At 36.0% G+C, this 20,277-nt stretch overlaps 1 protein-coding gene and 1 long non-coding RNA gene across 11 annotated transcripts in view; one reads left to right on the top strand and one right to left on the bottom strand.

The window, feature by feature from the left end:
* The window catches only part of LOC7490986 (N-terminal acetyltransferase A complex auxiliary subunit NAA15), an 81,694-nt gene that overhangs the window by 51,114 nt on the left and 10,303 nt on the right, over positions 1-20,277 (top strand). The window contains exons 16-17 of one of the 10 annotated variants that reach the window (XM_052450105.1): positions 13,835-13,917; positions 14,006-14,236. The exons of 8 other annotated variants lie outside the window; for them this stretch is intronic. In XM_052450105.1, coding sequence (XP_052306065.1) covers positions 13,835-13,917; positions 14,006-14,236 — 314 coding nt within the window. The remainder of the gene's footprint in view (positions 1-13,834; positions 13,918-14,005; positions 14,237-20,277) is intronic. One more of the 10 variants, XM_052450106.1, reaches the window with a different exon arrangement.
* The window catches only part of LOC127904924 (uncharacterized), a 67,625-nt gene that overhangs the window by 40,635 nt on the left and 6,713 nt on the right, over positions 1-20,277 (bottom strand). The window lies entirely within an intron of this gene.

Genomic DNA, 20,277 nt, shown 5'->3' with positions numbered 1-20,277 from the left:
GGTGCATTACATAATCCAAAAGGCATCCTTCGATATGCAAAAGTACCAAATGGACATGTGAAAGTAGTCTTCTCTTGATCTTCCAATGCAATTTCAATTTGGTTGTAACCTGAATAGCCATCTAGGAAACAATAAAATTCATGACCTGCAACTCTTTCTAGGATTTGATCCATGAAAGGTAAAGGAAAATGATCTTTCTAGTCATTGAATTGAATTAAGTTTCCTATAGTCAATGCACATGTGCCAACCAGTAATCGTCCTAGTTGGAATTAACTCATTTTTCTCATTTGTTATCATAGTGACTCCAAACTTCTTGGGTACAACTTGGGTAAGACTTACCCATTTGCTGTCAGAAATAGGATAAATGATTCCATTATCTAGAAGCTTAATGACTTTATTTTTCACTACTTCTTTCATATTAGGATTAAGCCTTCGTTAGATTTCTCTAGAGGGTTTAACATTTTCCTCCAAGTAAATTCTGTGTGTGCAAATCCTAATTCATTTTCAGTGTAACACCCCACCTCACTAGCAAGATATTGTCCGCTTTGGGCCTCCTAGTCCACCCAAATCCAGGGCTTCCACCCAGGTCCCCCTCACGGTTTTGTTCTTGGTAGCCAAGCATGACCCCAAAACACGTCTTACTAGTCAAGGTGAGAATGCACTTATAAGGCCCTGGCTCTGGACGCTCGCTTCCGATGTGGGATCTTACATTCAGAGTCTGTAATAACTTACCTTCTTGACGTGCATTATGTTTGGAAGAGATTATTACCAGAAAAGTTTCATTTTCTCCTAAAAATAAGTATTTGAGATTGAATGGTAACGACTTCAAATCAGGTTTTGGTGGTTGAACACTTGAAGGTACGGACTCAATTGATCGTGGTGGCAATTCCTCAATTTTTGGTCTCCAATTACTTGCCTTTGATTCTTCCTGAAAATTGACCATTTGCAAATCGTCAGATTCATCAATCTCAGTTTCACTGGAAGTGGTTTGAAATTGATCATGAACTAATTTTTCAATAAAGTCCACTTCCTGTAAATCATCATCATCTCCAAGTTGCTTGCAAATGTTGAAAATATTCATCTCCAATGTCATGTTTCCAAAAGATAACTTCATCACTCCATTCCTACAATTAATAAATGCATTAGAAGTTGCAAGAAATGGACGTCCTAAAATAACATGAATTAAATTACATGCTTCAGTAGGTTGTGTATCCAAGACAATAAAATCCATAGGATAAATGAATTTATCAACTTGTACTAACACATCTTCAACTATTCCTCTAGGAACTTTTACAGATCTATCAACAAGTAAAAGAGTTACAGAAGTTGGTTTTAACTCACCTAGATTGAGACTTTGAAAAACCGAATATGGAAGGAAATTCACACTAGCTCTAAAATAAAGTAAAGCTTTTTCAATTTTATGTTCTCCAATAAAGCATGAAATTGTAGGACAACCAGGGTCTTTATATTTCAAAGTATCATTGTTTTGAAGAATGACACTTACTTGTTCGGCTAAAAAGGCTTTCTTTTTCACATTCAGTTTTCTCTTCACAGCGCGCAGATCTTTCAAAAATTTAGCATAACAAGGTACCTGTTTAATAGCATCCAACAAAGGTATATTGATCCTTACCTGCTTGAAAGTTTCAAAGATTTCAGAGTTGTGATTGACTTTCCTGTTTGGTCATGGCATGAGAAAATGGAAGTGCTGGCGGGGAATCAGTCTTTTCTTTGCAATGTTCAAATTCAACCCCTTCCTTACCCTCAGAGATGGACTCATCATCTTTCTCACAAGGTTTAAAAATGGGTTTTTCAATAACCTTACAACTGTGGAGAGTAATGACTGATTGGACTTGATCCATGTGTTGGCTTCCGGAACTACTTGCATTTGCATTGTATTACCCTTTTGGATTTTGCTGTGGTTGAGATGGAAACTTACCTTTCTCTTGAAAACTGAGAGCAGATGTGAATTTTGCAAGAGTATCTTTAAAATCTGTCATGCTTTGAGCAAGTTGAGTGTTGATTGTCTCTTGCTTTTCAATGAATGCATGCAATGTTTCCTCAAGATTTCTTCTAAGAGGTGGAGCATAAGGAGGTGCATATCCATGAGAATTTTGGAAATTATGGTGTGCTTGAAACGGTGGCTGTGAAGTTTGTGCATTATTGTTATCACTCTTCCAACTAAAATTTGGGCGATTTCTCCAACCAGGGTTATACGTTTGTGAGTATGGGTTATGATTGGACCTTTGAAAACTGTTTAAAGCATGAGCTTGTTCATGGAGGCATTCCCTAAAAGAAGGCAAAGTTGGACAATCATTTGTTGAGTGTTCATTGGTTTCACAGATTTGATATACAATTTCTTGAAAAAATTTTAATTGACCACTCATTTTCAATTCTAGTGCCTCGACTTTTCTAGCTAAAGATGCAAATTTGGCTAGAAGGTCATGATCTTCTCTAAGGTTGTACATTCCTCCACTAGATGTTTAAGGTTGAGTTTTACTTGGTGCCTCATAAGTGCCTGTAGTGTCCCAATTTTCAGCATTTTCAACTAGCAAGTGTAGGTACTCCATTGCTTCATTAGGGTCTTTATCTTCAAAAGTTCCATTGCACATCAATTCCACCATTTGTCTATCTTTAGGTGTTAACCCTTCATAAAAATATGAAACCAATCTTCATGTTTCAAAATCATGATGAGGGCAAGTATTAAGCAAGTCTCGATACCTATCCCAACATTGGTAGAATGTTTATCCTGGTTTTTGAGTGAAAGTGGTGACTTGTCTTTTAAAAGAGTTTGTTATGTGATACGGAAAAAACTTCTTTAAAAATTGTTGTTGCATTTCATCCCAAACACGAATGAATCCTGACCTAAGATTTTGTAGCAATGTTTTAGCTTTATCTTTTAATGAAAAAGGAAAAAGCTTTAATCTGATGGTGTTCATGCTACAATTAAGTCATTATAGGTGGTACAGACCTCCTCAAATTCTCTCAAATGCAAGTGTGGATTTTCTAGATCTAAGCCATGAAAAGAAGGTAAAGTTGAATAATGCCTGACTTAAAATTAAAATGAGATGCATCAGGGGAGAAAACTATGCATGAGGGTGCACTTGTTCTTATGGGATTCATGTGGTCTCTAAGTGTTCTAACACGGTTATTCTCATTATGAAGCGACTGGTTATCTTCTTCGGTCATATTTTCTGAAAATGATGAGGATACCCTACAAAGTCTACCACTTAATGTACGTGACCAAACTTTCATGCACGTGTAGGAAGAGAATAAAAGGAAGAAGAAAACAAAAGAAAACGAAACAAAACAAAAGAAACAAAAGTTAGATACAAGAAAAGTGAAACGACAAAATAAAATAAATATTATAATTTATACAGGAATTTACCTTTCCGGCAATGGCGTCAAAAACTTGACACGACCAAAGAGTTGATGTCTTCTCCCAAGTGTAGGAGTGTCGAAGTAATAAATAACCCGGCAAGACCGGGGTCGAATCACATGGTGGTTAACTGTATAAACTACAAATAAAAAAATAGATAATAACAGAAAAGGAGTTGAAGAGAGCTTTGAGATGTAATATTGATATAAGGATTAAACAAGGATAAAATAATTGTCAAGTATAGTGTAAACTCTTTTTATTACTCAACTGGAAACTACACATAAAGAAGGTTCCAATCAGATTATAAATTGTTAACATGATTACATTAATTATCTTATTCGAATAATGTTAATACTTGTAAATGTTGTCAGGTATTCATGATGTTAATTTATGTTAACTACAAATCAAGTTCCTTTCATAACACATGTGTCGGTTATACCATATAGTTAGTTATGAAAGGATCAAGTATTTATTGTACCAAGGGTTATACAACATAAATCTAGATTAACCATTTAACAAGCAAAGTATTAAGAGTGAATAAGATAACAAATACAAAACATGTTAGTATCAAACATTAAAGTCCATGTTGAGTTTACACTATACTTATTCTTACACCATTAGTGTAACCTTTTCACCTTGACATAATAAACTTAACTAAACATAATAAACTTAACTAAACATAAACATAATGAAAGAGAGAAACATAAATAAACAAGAGGATAACATGATTATATAAGTATAGTAAAGGAAATGAAAGGCATAAATAAGAGATTAATGAAAGCAAAACTTAAGCATTAAAAAAAATATAAAGAAAGAGAGTAAGAACATGATCTTGATTTGAAAACCAAGCTGCCTAAATGAATGGCAAATGCCTTCTTTTATAGGCCAAAATTCAGAACTATTGATTTGATGACTAATTGTTAAGTGGGTGGCCACCTCTTGATTTGGTAACAATCCTTATCTTCTTGTCTGTAGAAATTATCATTGCTAACATCCGAATTTGAGCAGATAGTTCCATCAAAGTTCTGGGAAATTGTCTCGTCTTTCCAACAAAATAAGAATCGGTGCATTTGGACCTCTAGAACTCAAGATATGGGCTGAACACTGAACAATGTCTGGGCTGTAGGACAGATTCCGACTTCTCCGTTGTTGCTACCATTTGAACTCGAAAATGACACTTTTAAATCTTGGACTCTTCATGAAAGTTTTAGGCCTATGTGTTAGCTTTCCATACATATACACCAGACCTAAATCCAAGTTCTATAGCTCTAGTTATGATCCAATAACTGAATGATGTTTCAGTTTGGACTGAACCAACATCTCTTTTCTAAGCTTGCCCCTCTCTTTGTCTTCTCAATTTCAATAGTTAAACTCATCAATCAATCTTTTGATTTATGTGATAGGCCTGCATTTAAGATAAACATTTACCATAAATTAAAGGTATCTTATAGTATTAGACTTGTTATTATAAAACATGCTTTAGTTAAGGAGTTATTTGATACTTCAAGTGCAAAATGATGATATAAAACCTTGATAATAATGCACTTTTAAGTACTAATCAGTTAGCAAGCATGCACACATACACTTGTAATGTATCAAAAACACATCAATTCTAATTTAAATACTCATAGCAAATAGACAAAATATTTTCTATCGAATTATCCTTCTTTTTTTTCCTCTTATTCTTCTTTCAATTTCCTTGATCTTATATGGTCTTAGAGCCTTTTCTTAACAACATTCATGACTTCCTCATATGATCTCTCTTGCACCTTTTAGTAATCAAGAACAAAACCCTACCTCTCCCTATCAACCTACCAGCAAACTACAATAACATTCTCATTGTTGTCACTTCAAAATGCTAACCATTATATTTCTCTAAAACTAATGGATGAAATCTATTTGTTCTAAAAGGCTCAAATCAAGTGTGTACTTATTGGACAAGGCTTGTATGACTTTATTGATGGATCAAAACCATGCCTACCAACTCCTTTATCATAGAGCCCAATACTGATGAGGAGGCCTAGTAGACTTCCTAATCATACAAAGAGATATGCTTTTCTTATTTTTTATTTTTATAGTTCTAATTTGAAATATATTTTTTATGTTTTGTATTTTTATTGTCTGTACTAGAGGTAGCAAATATATATAGACTTGTAATGTATTAAAAACACATTGAATCTAATGCATATCTCTTATTGGGATTAAAGATTAAAATGAAGCTGAGCTTGTAGATGTGATTAAAGTTTTTGAACTATCTTCTCCATGAGATGATTTTATTAGAGTCATGTTCATCTTTGAATTTGACTCGAATATTATGGTTAACTGGATAGATTAGCCATCTAATAGGCCATGAATATTTCACAAACTTTTCATCATTGCATTTAGATTTTCTTCACATTTAGGTTGTGTCTTTCTCTCATGTTTTGCACGATGCAAACCATATGGCTGATCGTTTTGAAAAATAAGATGTGACTAGAAGTTATGAATGTGTGAGATAGATTTTTCAAGTTTATTTCCTCCATAATCAATTCCTCTCTTCTCATTTTGAGTTGTTCTGATTGATGTTGTTTAGGTTGTTGGTTTCCTTGATAATAACTATTAGTATAGAAAAATTTATAGCAACTGCATCCTTTGTTATTGTGTTTTTTATTATGCATTTTCCATTGGTTCAGAATAACTACTTACCTATATAGATTTATAGATTTGTTATTGTCACTTTCTCGCCTCTCTTTTTGAATTTGTAATGAAATTTATTGCTCATAAAGAAAAATGGTACTTCGAAAAAAATATTGAAATTCAAAGTTATTAATTTAAGGGAAAACTACTCTAACTCTCCTAACATTTAAGCATGATATTTATCTTTATATTTTTAAAAATAACATTTTACATCCTACTATTTATTAGGGCTGTTCACGGTTCAGTTTGGTTCGGTTTAGACTATAAAAACCAACCGAACCGAGTAACTTAAATTTTGAAAAATTTAAACCGAACCGGATCGAAAACCGGTTCAAACCGAACCGGTTTGGTTCTGTGAAATTCAGTTTTTTTGGCCATAAAACCAAGAAATCCAATCCTATCATATATGGGTTTTTTTTCGGTTTAGCCAGAATCTTGTTGTTCAAATTTTGCAAATATGGCAAAGCCCCAAAAGTTTTAGCATCTCGATTAATAACAATATTTGTTGATAAAGAAATTTACGAAACAAAAGAAAAGGACAAACTAGATTGAGGAGGCTAGCCTTCTCCCATGGGCACTGGTTGTAATCACACTTTTCACCCACCAATCTAAAGTTGCACATTTAAAATTATCATTAGTTTTTGCTATGGAAGTTTTTTTTTAGCATGCTCAACAGGCCAATGCAAACAACACTAAAAACCAAAAGCACTTTGACTGTCTCTATTCTCCTTTACCCATTTAACGAGAAGACGAACCAGATCTTCCCAACAGCTTGCGTTGAAATAAAGAGAGAAGCCAAAGAGATGGAGATGTTGATTTTTGTTTGGCTTGCGCAGAAGAGATGGAGATATGGGTTGTGAAGAAGAGATGGAGATGATGCACAGAAATAAAAAGAGAAGCCAAGGAGATAGAGATGTGGGTTTTTGTTCGGCTTGCACAAAAGAGATGGAGATGTTGCACAGAAATAAAACGAGAAGCCAAGGAGATGGAGATGTGGGTGGATGACTTAGCTTTTGAGTTTTGAGATGGAAAGTGGAGGGCGACGACTTTTTGTGTTATCAGTTTTGAGATGGAGAGTGGAGGGCGGGGCGATTTGTTAGGGTTAGGTTAATTGCAGTATTTATATCCCTTTTGATTTTTTGGTTGGGTCGGTTTGGTTCATTGGTTTTAGTTTTAAAACCAAAACCGAACCGAACCAGCAAGATTTTATGGTTTTAAAAATCGGTTTAATCGGTTTTTCATCTCGGTTCGGTTTTCTCGGTTAAATTTTCTTTGGTTTTCTCGGTTGTTCGGTTTTTTAAACACCCCTACTATTTATGTAATTGATAACACTTTATATACCGAGTCAGATGCATGCACGAACTCATTCAATGAAAAAAAATTCAAAAATATTATAAATATAGTAGTATAATTAATCTAATGTCTAAACAAACTGTATAAGTGAGATATTATAGATTTACAACTTCACTTTCAAGAATTAATTTGGTTTCGTTGAGACAAGACAACAACTTCTATCCCTGAAACCAAATCATCGCATGAATTGGATTGGCTTTGCTGTTGCCGATTATTATAAAATGTACTTATATAGGAAATATTGTATATAGAAAATATTGTAGACATACTCTTGTGTGGTAACCTCCACCATTACTATTGTATATTTCCCTACATATATATATAGAAAGGGTTGGCTAACCATTAGGTCAAGCCTCCCAATTATTCTCAACTTGGTATCAGAGCCTTCTGCCGTCAGAACTCTTTTCTCCCTTCCTCCCTTTGCAGCCGACCCTCTCTTTATTTTCTCTACATGGATTCTACTGCTGCCGCTGACTTCTCCCTCTCCACAGGTGGTGCAGCACAGCCGGCCAACCATCCCCAAGCTGCTGTTGCCGGTGCTTTTTCTTCCCCACAGCAGCCTTCACTTGCAGAGCTTGTCTCTAATTCTTCCTCCCAAGTCCCTGCCGTTCCTTTACCTCTCATGGGAACCCACATTACAACTATTGTTCCTTTAGCGAACACTCACCAAGTTGTTTCGCTAAAACTTACAAACACAAATTATCTCTATTGGAGAATGCAGATGAAGCCATATCTCCTTGGTCAAAGTGTTTTTCACTTTATTGACGGCTCGGTGCCGTGTCCTCCATCTCATATTTTTGACAACTCTGCTGGTTCTTCCTCTATCATTAGCCCTTCTTTTGTTTGTTGGAAGCAACAGGATCAACTTATTTTGAGTGCTTTGCTCTCCTCTTTCTCTGTGGATGTGTTGCATCTCGTGGTAGATTGTTCTACTTTGCATTGTGTTTGGCGCACTCTTGAGAAAGCGCTTGCCTCTCCGTCTAATTCTCACATCATGCAACTCCATGGCTCCTTTCAAGACCTTTGGCAAGGTGACTCATCGGTTAGTCTATACATGCAGCAAGCCAAATCGTTATTTGACGAATTGGCTGCTGCTGGTCGCCCCATGTCTCTTGAAGATTTCAACCTTTATGTGTTTCGTGGCCTTCGTGGTGAGTTCAAAGACTTGGTAACGAGTCTCATAACCAAGGCATAACCGTTATCCTATGCTGATCTTCACAGCTACCTTCTTACCCATGAATTTCTACACAAGAACTCTTTCCATTCCATGGCTGCTGCTCCCTCTCTGCTGTCTTTTTCTTCTCTGCCGCAGCAGCTACCTCTGCTGCCAACACCCCAGTTTTCTGCACACCATGCTATGTCTCATCACAGCCCCAACTTCAGCCGCAACAGGGGTCGCTCTAGAGGTAATTGGCATCCCCACAGCAACCGTTCTACTCCCTAGAACAGGGGCCACTCTGCTGCAGATTGGCGGCCAAACCACTGGCAGCAAACCAAACGCCATTCCAGTGCTGGGCAGTGGTCTGGACAGCAGCATGTACGCTGCCAATTGTGCTCTGGAGTTGGGCACACAGCTCCCCATTGTTCCCAATTTCGTAGCAGCTCTCCGTAGCCCTCTGCTCATCTTGCTGTTGGGAATATCTTTGCTGCAACTTGGTTCCCCGACACCGGCGCAAATCAACCCGTCACACCTGATCTTGAAACTCTGACCGATTCTGCACCTTATCTTGGTAATGATTATTTGCATGTTGGTGACGGTAAGGGCCTTGACATAACCCATATTGGACATACTAAATTACATTCCCCAAAACGCATGTTTACATTGTCTAATGTTCTCCATGTGCCTCACATTACCAAACCGTTGTTATTTGTTAAAAAATTTTGTCGTGATAATCATGTTTATTTTGAATTTCACGCTTCTATGTTTTATGTGAAGGATCTCGTCACCAAGGAAGTTCTCCTTTCCGGTCAGAGTCATGATGGCCTTTATGTCCTCTCCGAGTCTTCTGCCACGTCAGTTCCTCAAGCTTTTTGGTCTCCTTGCATCTCCGCGACTGCCGACCTGTGGCATCGTCGTTTGGGTCATCCAACCCCTCGCATTTTCAATTTGTTAGTTTCCGGCAATAAAATTGTATGTACTTCTAGACGTTCTCTTACTCAGTGTCAAGCTTGTCCTTTAGGAAAGCTGTCCCGTTTGTCATTACGACCTACACAAAACTTCTGCCCCTATGTTTTCTTCTGATGGCTTCCGCTATTTTGTTATTTTTTTCGATGCGCATACCAAACATATATGGTATTTATCCGCTTGTTGCGAAATCTGATGTTTTTTCCACTTTTCAACGTTTTCAAACACTTGTTGAGCGTCAGTTTTCTCTTAAAATTAAATCTGTTCAAACTGATTCGGGCGGTGAATATCGTAAATTAAATTAATTTTTTCAGACCATTGGTAATCATCATCGGTTAATTTGTCCTTATACTCATGAACAAAATGGCACTGTTGAACGTCGTCATCGACATATTGTTGAAATTGGCCTAACCCTTTTAGGCCAGTGTAGTGCCCCATTGCGATTTTGGAACTATGCTTTTGAATCATCGGTCTACCTTATTAATCGCATGCCTACTCTTGTCCTCCAAAATACATCTCCATTTGAGTGTCTGTTTCGACGCACTCGTGATTATAACTTCCTACGTACTTTTGGGTGTCTTTGTTTTCCCTTTTTGCGTCCATATCATGCTCATAAATTAGATTTCCGGTCTTCTCCTTATGTGTTTTTAGGTTATAGCTCATCCCATCTTGGTTATTGTTGTCTTGACTTAGAGTCTGATCGTATTTATGTCTCCCGTCATGTTCGTTTTCATGAAAATGTCTTTCCTTTTGTGAAGTCTGAACAGGTAACATCCTCCCGGGTACCTCCCACCTCACCAACCTATCTTCCATCCCTGAACCCTCCTCCATCCTTTCAGCCTACTACTTACCAAACCGGCCCCAACCACAACCCAATTCTGCCCTCTGTCGCACCCCACCAGCCTACCCTTTTGCCCATAGATTCTGCCACCCCTTCATCACCATCCCACACTGCCATACTATCACCATATGCTTGTCTTTCCAATGATCATTGTGCAGGAACAGGTTCTCCTTCACCGGATGCGTATGTTCTCAGGTCTGCTGCAACAGAGTAGCTCAGTTCTGCAGTAGATCATCCCAGTTCTGCAGCAGCCTCACCAGTGTCTGCAGTGCAGACCAGTCCCTCCACTGCTTCTCCAGCTGGTCTGCAGCTCTGCGTAGACCTCTCCTCATATCCTCTTCAGCATCTTCTAGGTACAGGTCACACTTCTCCATGCCCAACTGCTCGTCAACATCCCATGGTTCTTCGTCCAAGGCAGCCCAAGACAGCGCTGTCCACAGCCACTGCCGCAACCTCTGTTGTCTCCTTCAGCCGGGTAGTTTCTCCTCCCTCTCATGAGCCACTTGTTTTTAATGATGCTAACAGATATGAGGCGTGGCATAGTGCTATGCGTGAGGAAATTCAGGCCTTACACGCAAACAGAACTTGGACCTTAGTGCCGTTTCACCCCTCCATGAATGTTTTTGGTAGTCGGTGGGTATACAAGATTAAATGCAGATCTGATGGAAGCATCGAGAGGTATAAGGCGCGTCTGGTTGCTAGAGGTTTCACTCAGCAAGAAGGTATTGATTACTCTGAAACCTTTAGTCCAGTCATCAAACAGGTGACCGTCAGATTAGTCTTCTCCATTGCAGTTTCGTGTGGTTGGAAAATTCATCAGCTTGACATCCATAATGCCTTCCTCAATGGTGTTCTTGACAAGGAGGTCTACATGAAACAACCTCCAGGTTTTGTTGATTCTACTCTCCCTTCTCATGTGTGCCGATTGCATAAATCTCTATATGGTTTAAAACAGGCTTCGCGGGCTTGGTACACTCGTCTGAATGATTTCCTGTTATCTATTGGTTTTCGTGCCTCTAAGGTGGATACCTCTTTGTTTATCTTCTCTGTTGGTGTTGATATTTGTTATCTTCTGGTCTACGTTGATGATATTCTGCTTACGGGTAGTAACTCTCTTTTGCTCCAACGCCTTATTCAACTACTGAGCTCAGAATTTAAGCTTCACGACTTGGGTTTTGTTCATTATTTTTTGGGTATTGAGGTTTAGTCTACTAGTATGGGTCTTATGCTCCGCCAGCATAAATATATACTTGACATCCTCACTCGGGCTGGTATGTTATCTTGCAAACCTGTTGATACTCCTATCTCTACATCCAAAGCTACCATTCTGCCCGATCTGTTGTTTTCTAATGCTACCTGCTTTCGTCAAATTATGGGTGCTCTTCAGTATCTCACTTTTACGCGCCCAAATATTTGCTTTGCTGTTAACAGAGTCTGTCAGTTTATGCATGCTCCTACAGATTCTCATTGGGCTACCGTGAAACGCATCTTGCGTTATCTTCGGGGTACGACATCACATGACTTACATATTACTCGCAGTTCTTCTTTTGCCTTACATGGTTTTACAGATGCAGATTGGACAGGCAGTGTTGAGGACAGAAAATCTACGGGTGGTTACCTTGTGTTTTTTGGTCAGACGCCGATTTCGTGGAAATCCGGTAAGCAACGCACAATTGCTCGCTCTTCTACTGAAGCTAAGTACAAAGCCTTAGTTGATGGCACTGCTGAGGTTATCTGGCTTTAGTACTTATTACCAGATCTCCAGATTTCGTCTGCTTCTGCTCCTATTATCTGGTGTGACAACCTTGGTGCCACTTATTTGTCTGCGAATCCTGTTTTTCATGCTCGCACAAAACATGTTGAGGTCGATTATCATTTTGTCTGAGATAGAGTTGTAAAGAAGGAGATTCAGATTCGTTTTATTTCCTCCCAGAATCAACTTGTCGATGTCTTCACTAAGCCACTTCCTACTTCTTCGTTTATTGCTTTTTGTTTCAAGCTTCGGGTTGATCCTCCACCCTCAGCTTGAGGGGGCATATTATAGAATGTACTTATATAGGAAATATTGTATATAGGAAATATTATAGACATACTCTTGTGTGGTAACCTCCACCATTACTATTGTATATTGCCTTACATATATATATAGAAAGGCTTGGCTAACCATTAGGTCAAGCCTCCCAATTATTCTCAACTCCCATCATTTGAACTCAAAGTATGGACTTGATCGTGACACTCGAAGTTTGTTTTGAACTCAAGTACTGTTTTTTCATTATAAGAGATTATTAGGGATCTTTATGAATGTGGAATATTACAAATAAAATTTTCACAGTCCAATTTTTAAATCACATAAAATTGTCTTTGAATTTCTGCTTGGCCCTTCCTCTCCTGAATTGAAAGTAGTAAGTTAAAGTAATCTTGTATGATCTGCCTTTCTAATTTAAGTCTTCCCCTTGTGTTTTATTTTGTTCTTTACCAGTGGTTCAAAAGCAGTTGAAATTCTTGAAGCATATGAAGGGACACTGGAAGATGATTATCCTCCAGATAATGAACGATGTGAGCTTGGGGAAATGCTTTTGTATAAGGTAACACTATTGACTTCATACATATCTATTCTGTCTTTTAGATCTTTTCAGTTGCTAACTCCTTAATGTTTTGCTTCTTTCCATGTGTATCCTCTCCCTTGTATATGCAAAACTGAATATGCAATAACACAGTTACTAGTTTATGTTGGCTTGAATAGTATTTACAGTGACTTTGGACTTTGGGTTGTTGTGCTTCAAGATTTATCAGACCAGTGCAACTAAATCAGTATCTGTTGGAAGCTTTTCTTTGAAGCTGAAATTTAACATCTATTGTTTCTCAATCAAGTGTAAGACTGATTGTGGCTAATTATTAATATATTTCTTTTTCTTTATGCCTTTTCACATAAAATGCAATGCATGCCTATGCTTCCTTAATTGCTGTCCATGAAGCCTTGTGGCCTTTCCTTCTTAAATTCAGTTACTTGTAATGCCGAAGAAGTTAGCGGAAGTAAAACCAACCATTTATGATATAAACTTGAATATTTGAGCCAAATCATTGAGTTGAAGTTAATTTCAATCACTCAAGTTAGGGTTTTGAGGAGCTCTTGTGGATTCCTACGTTCATAATCTTTGAATGCTCTTTTTTCTGCATTTGCATTTTTGTGAAGTTTTCTAAATGAGAATGTGTTTTTCTTTCTCCAAGTCTTTTGGAGCTGCTATAATGTGCTTGTGGTGATAGAGCATAACCATTGCTAGATCTAATATGGATCTTGCAGATCGATATATAAACAGTGAATGTGTTAAACGTATGCTGCAGGCTGATCAGGTGTGGAAGCTGCATTTGTCTTAATTCTGGATCTTCCTGTTATTGTTGGTTTATGGTGCTTTTTCAGCTTGTTTGTGCATGCTGTGCTTTATATGGAAATCTTTTCTTGAAGGTGGCTTTGGCAGAAAAAACTGCTGTTTTGTTTACAAAAGATGGGGATCAGCACAATAACCTTCATGACATGCAGTGCATGTGGTCAGTCTATGTTTAATTTTTGTCACAAAATTTTTCTATAAGTAGGATGTTTTGGTTCCATTCTGAGTGTTGTATAATAATTGGTAAGGTATGAACTTGCATCTGGTGAGAGTTACTTCCGTCAAGGTGATCTTGGGCGGGCTTTGAAGAAGTTTTTAGCAGTGGAGAAGCACTATGCAGATATAACTGAAGATCAATTTGACTTCCATTCCTATTGTTTAAGGAAAATGACTCTACGAGCCTATGTGGCAATGCTCAAATTTCAAGATCGTTTGCATTCACATGCATATTTCCACAAAGCAGCAGCTGGAGCTATCAGGTGAAATATTTTTGCTGGAACCTAGATAGAGATTTTTGATTTTTTAATTAGCCTACTTGTCCTTATTTTTTCCCTCTTGCTTCAGCTTGAGTCAGAATGCAGCTTTACATGCTTTCCTTCTCTTATGCACGTGCTGCACAGACTTTTTCCATTGTCTGAAATGGTTTGTGTTGGTTTCCTTGAGAATTATGGAGGGGGGAAGGGTTCTCTGGGAAGGATAAACTGTAGGTTATGAATAATGATTAACCATTTATCCAATTCTCCAAATTGAGTTGTCACTCTAGATTTGTATTGGTTTAGATTTTTGTCTTTGGGATGGTATGGCTTTTACTGGATATCAAACTAGACAACGTATGCCTTTTCTACTGACTTTTGTTTTTCTCCAAGTTGTTCCTTTAGAGAATTAAATGAAGGTGTTTGCATTCGGTTGTTCATTGTCACTACCAAAAAAATGTAGCAACTAACTACTCCGTTGCAAATAACATTAAAATCCGTTGCTAAAACAATTTAGCAATGGAATCAGCAACGGCAAATATCGGATGCAGATTTGCCGTTGCTGATTTTTTAGCAACGGATTTGTCCATTATTGATTTCGCAGCAACGGAAATTCCGTTGCTTACAATCAGCAACGGATTTTCCGTTGCATAGATTAGCAACGGATTTTCCGTTGCTAATTTTAGCAACGGATTGTCCGTTGCTGATTGATGAATTATTTACAATCAGCAACGGATAATCCGTTGCTGACTATATTATTTTTATTAAATTAAATTTTTTATTTATTTATTAAAATGACTTTTAATTTGTTTAATTAATTATTTATGGATATTTTAAAAATTGTGGAATATATATAACCAACATGAATTAATATTAAAAATAACTGTATCACTAAGAAAAAATAGAATAAAAATAATATTCATATTATAAAAATTTAGTTAAACTTGCATTAATACAAATAAGTCGAAATACAATAAAAAGAAACAACAAAAGATACAATCATGGTGCTGGTTGCGGAGACAAACCATGATATTGTGGATCGACACAAAATGAATCAGGATATAATGATCGAGGTGTAGGTCGATAAATTGGTTGAGAAGTGGGACCCATAGGTGTCATTATCTAGGGAGCCATAGGTGGCGGCATTGATGGGGTCAAAGGTGGTGGCATACCTTGGCCAATATTTGACGTCCCACCATGGTATCCAAGATTGTTCATAAGATATTCTTTCATGGAATCCATTTGCCGTTTCATTTCAAGAATAAAATCATCTTTTTTCTTTATCTCCTCTTCTTTATTCTTTATCTCCTTTTGCAATGCTCGATACGATGAATTGGGATATGATGACTCCACCGAGTAGGAATGTGATGAAGAGCTTGTACTAACTATAGATTTTGGCATACGTACGAGGTGCGCCATATACCCTACCCTTTGTAACTCCTCCTGAAGCCACACACGAAGCTGCTCCATCAAATGAAAGATGATTTTCCCGATTAGTTCCATACTTTGAAATCATCTCCATTTTATAATTTTCCTACAAATAAAATACATGCAATAATAAATTCATTTGAATGTTAAATAATACTTAAGTTATATAAATAAATAATCAAATAAATACATACAACCACTTTTTTAGACTTGTTGTCAACCAAGCTACCAGACTGCTTAGTACCTTGATGCAAAGCTGAAAAGACATCATCCCATGGAGGTTCTTTTCCACCAGCTTCCTCTTGCTTTCAAGATTAATAAATATTATAAAAGATAAATATAAAAATCTTAATTCATTATCTTAAGCATAAAAAAAATAATCCCTACCATGTTAGCTTGGTATGATGCAGATAACACTGTTCCTCCAGAATGAGTGCTTATTTTGCCATCCGTTTTGGTTAATCGATTCCTCCTAGCAGATTCAGACCTCCTTTGAAATTCAGGGGTGGACCAAACATCTTTGATCATTTGATTTCAGTCGTCATTGTTTATCCAAGTAGGACCTTTATCAAGACAATCTATAATATGTGTAGTGTTTTCTTTTGACATGGCTTTCTTGCGAGCTCATGTCAATTGTTGATTCAAAGCTATCCTAGCCTTATCTTCCTAAATATTATGAACAATCGACTCATCTTCCTCAGGAAAGGAATATTTTTTCTACCAAATAATATATATACCAAGTAAAAAGAGTGCACAAAATTTCAAAGTATAGAAATGATTAATCATATTGTGTTATCTTGTTCAGAATTTGCAAGATGATGTAATAACTAAAGAAATTAAATGATATTAAAGAGTAAACAAGAAATAAGAACAAATTATAACACAAATCAATCCCTGCTATTCAGTTGATAATTTATGGTTACAAATAACAAGGCAATTACCAGCACACTTCTATAGCTATTCAATTGATAATTTTCATAATGCTACATTAAAGTGATCAAATTGAAAAGAATATGGCAATTAGTGTTGGTTCTTACCTTAAAATTTTTAAAGAGTTCATCCCTGCACATTGAATCTACTTTTTCCCAAGAGTGTCATGCTCCCTTAAAATTAGACCTCAAAATATCTCTGATTGCACGTCCACACGATGCGTTATTGAACCTGAAAATATATAATAACAAACTTTTATTAAACAAATAATTACACAATAATAAGTAATTTTTTTCATACCTGAAAATATAACCTTAATAAGTTAGTTTTTAAAAGTTTCAACTTACTCTGTTGTTCCATACAAACAAAGCTCTTTTTTTCTTGTAATTGGATCTATTGGTGTGTCAAAACCCTTCCTTTTAACACTTTGATCATAATTGTATGGAGAAGATGTTGAACCGTGGTTTGATGGAACGCCATCTTGATCCTCATCACATACACCTCTCTCATTACTACCAGCTCTTTCATCACATACACCTCTCTCATTACTACCGTCTCCCTCATCTTTATCTCTAATGTTCACATCATCACCATCAACTCTCTCATAACTCCTATATGAATTATGTCCTCCATAAACAAGTTGGTTATCTCGAGAGAAACCTCCTTGAGTTTGAAGCAAATCTTGGAAGCGAAAGCCCTCACAATATTGATATGCTTCAACCCTCCCATAATCATGTTGAGGAGGATGTGTACTCCCCAAAGTAGGTATATAATACTCATTTGCGTTCTGATACACAGGTTAATGAAATGTGGATCCTTTGTTATTATGCCTTGATGGAGTTTGAAATGATTTTGATGAAGTGGACCTGTCACTCCTAGAATCTAATATGGACCCTCGTTGAGGCATGCTAAAAACCAGAAAAAATATATACATTATCATATGAATATATACAACATAACAATAAATTAGCTCATAGTTAAAGTATCAGGAACAAAAAATTCACAGATATTTTCCCAAGAGTGTCATAACTAGAATAAAAACAAACTGTTAAATCTCATTTTTTTTCCAATTCAAATACATGTCTTTCAATTACTGGTGATCAATTTTTTTAAACTAACTTTATCAAAAACATCCCCAAGTCTAATTCTGAGATGTATTTTTGTAAGTGCAGCTTCATTACAAACAATATCCAGTTTATGATGTTTAAAATCAGTATGGATTGTCCACTTAATAGCCATCACTTCCAAAAATATTATACTTCTAATAAAGTTATTACTGTAACAAAAACAAATATATAAATAACATCAAGACCTTAAACAGTTTATTTGATTCACCAGGTTGAAATAAAAACTTACATAGTGTGGAGGAAATTATACATAATAGCAATGGTATTTTCACAAGATGTTAACAAAAGATTAAATTGGAACTCAAAGTAGTCCTTGCAATAATAAAAATCAGCCATGAAGTTTAAATTGTCAATAGCCAATTATCACAAACAACAATAATAATAAAAATCTAAATAATTAATTAAGCAGAAATCAAAATTATGAGTATGTTTACCTTAATGTTTGTTCCTATAAATAAAAACATTGAGTAGGAAGAACCCTTTCATGCATGCCTCAGCATCTATCAGCAAGAAAACGAATCACAAAATAAATTATAACATTTGAATCACAATTTAAAGATTGATACTTGAAAGGTTAGAAATGGTTTCAAAGGTCAATGAAAATGATATATGTAATGTGATCCATAACACACACTTGAATAAAATAATAAAAAAATAGCATTGAAATCCTAAACTTGTCAAGTAATATGAGGAAATAATATGAAAACATCCATACATATAATAAAGATAATTCATTATATATGCTACAAAATATAATTAACTTGTGCTACTCATTATTATCATCACTCCTAACAATGTCATCATCATCACACAAAACCATGTTGTCGTTGCCGCCACCACCACCACCACCACAACAATCATCCTCGTAATCCTCATCACCATCACCATCACCATCACCATCACCATCATCTTCTTCTTCTTCTTCCGCAACCTTTTTCATCTTCGTTTCCCTAATTTATGTCAAGTTGAAGCAATTTATGTTGACCGATTTCTTCATAATAAGATGATTCAACAAGTATATTTGGATCATCAAGTGTTTGAGTAGGAAGGACACGACATGGTTGAGAAATCTCATCTGATTGATCAACATCAAATGATCTCACATTATTGGCATCTTCAATAAATTCACCTATGTCAACATTATAACGACTTCTAGCAGTTGTCTTAATAACCGTCCATCATTCAGAGGATTTATTACCAGGTGGATATGTATAGTAGACTTGTTGACATTGTTGTGCTAACACAAAATCTTCATTTCCATGTAGTCGAGATGTATGCTTGATTTCAACCAAACCATTAGAATGATGCACTCTAATCCCTCGTTTTGTATCATACCAATTACATTTAAACATAAATAACTTGCACTTACTCCCCAAGTATTTTAGCCAAACAACTTCTTTAAGCATTCCATAATAATCACGTTCATTATCATCATAACAACTTCCTTTCACACAAACTCCATTATTCATTGTCTTTTTAAAACGACCATAATTTCGAGTATGACATTTAAAACCATTCATATAATACCCATTATAACATTTCACTGAAGTTGAAGGGCCCATAACAAGTCCAAAGAGTTGATTTTCAATTCCGTTAGATTGGTACTCCACCTAGCATAATAGTTAACTCCATAAGAAATAGTGATTTAAAAGAGATTAGTAATTTTTTTAAAGTAACTAATTGACATAAAATATAAATTAATTTATTAAAATACTTACATTATTTTTTAACCAATTTGGAAAGATCTCTTCGCATAATTTTTCAATTTCAACATCACTCGCATGTGGTTGTTGTGACTTTAGCTCTTGATGACATTGCCTAAAATTTTAAAATGTTAAAGTTAATAATAAATTATTATAAATTAAGTACAAAATAATATTTCATACTTACTCTAAATAAGGCTTCAGTTCTTGACAATTGAATATGACATAATTATGCGCAATTTGCATTTCAGTATGTGACAATTGTCTTCTATAAAATCTTTTGGATAATTTTTTCCCTGGATAGGAAAAAATAGAGAGACATCCATCTAGACTTTTAAGGCCACCATCATCATTCCGTGGAACTCGATTCCAAATTGTTTGCACGTCATCACCAAAATAATGAGATGCAAAATTGGTAATTTCATCAATAAAGTATGCTTCACATATGGAACCCTCAACTTTAGCTGTATTGGTCACTTTTTTGTTCAAATAAAACATATACCTATATCATTTATGTCAATTAGTTTATTTTTTAAAATAAAAAGGGAATAAAATTAACATAGTATGAAAACATACCGTTCAAATGGATACATCCATCGATATTGAACAGGTCCACCAACTTTTGCCTCGTAAGGTAGATGTATCTTCAAGTCTTCCATGGAGTCAAAGAAGGATGGAGGAAAAATCCTTTCAAGTTTGCAAATTATTTCAATTATATTCATCTACATTAACTCCATGTGTTGGGCATTTAAATTTGTTGTACAAATATCTCAAAAAAATACAGACAGTTCAGTTAATGCCTCCTACAATGACCTAGGTAAGTAAGGTCAGAAAGCGGTTAGAAGAAGTCTTTGAATGA

The sequence above is a fragment of the Populus trichocarpa genome, chromosome 1 (genome assembly GCF_000002775.5).
Source record: "Populus trichocarpa isolate Nisqually-1 chromosome 1, P.trichocarpa_v4.1, whole genome shotgun sequence".
NCBI lineage: Eukaryota > Viridiplantae > Streptophyta > Magnoliopsida > Malpighiales > Salicaceae > Populus > Populus trichocarpa.
Note: the sequence above shows the minus strand (reverse complement) of the source record. Positions and strands in the feature narration are given on the sequence as shown.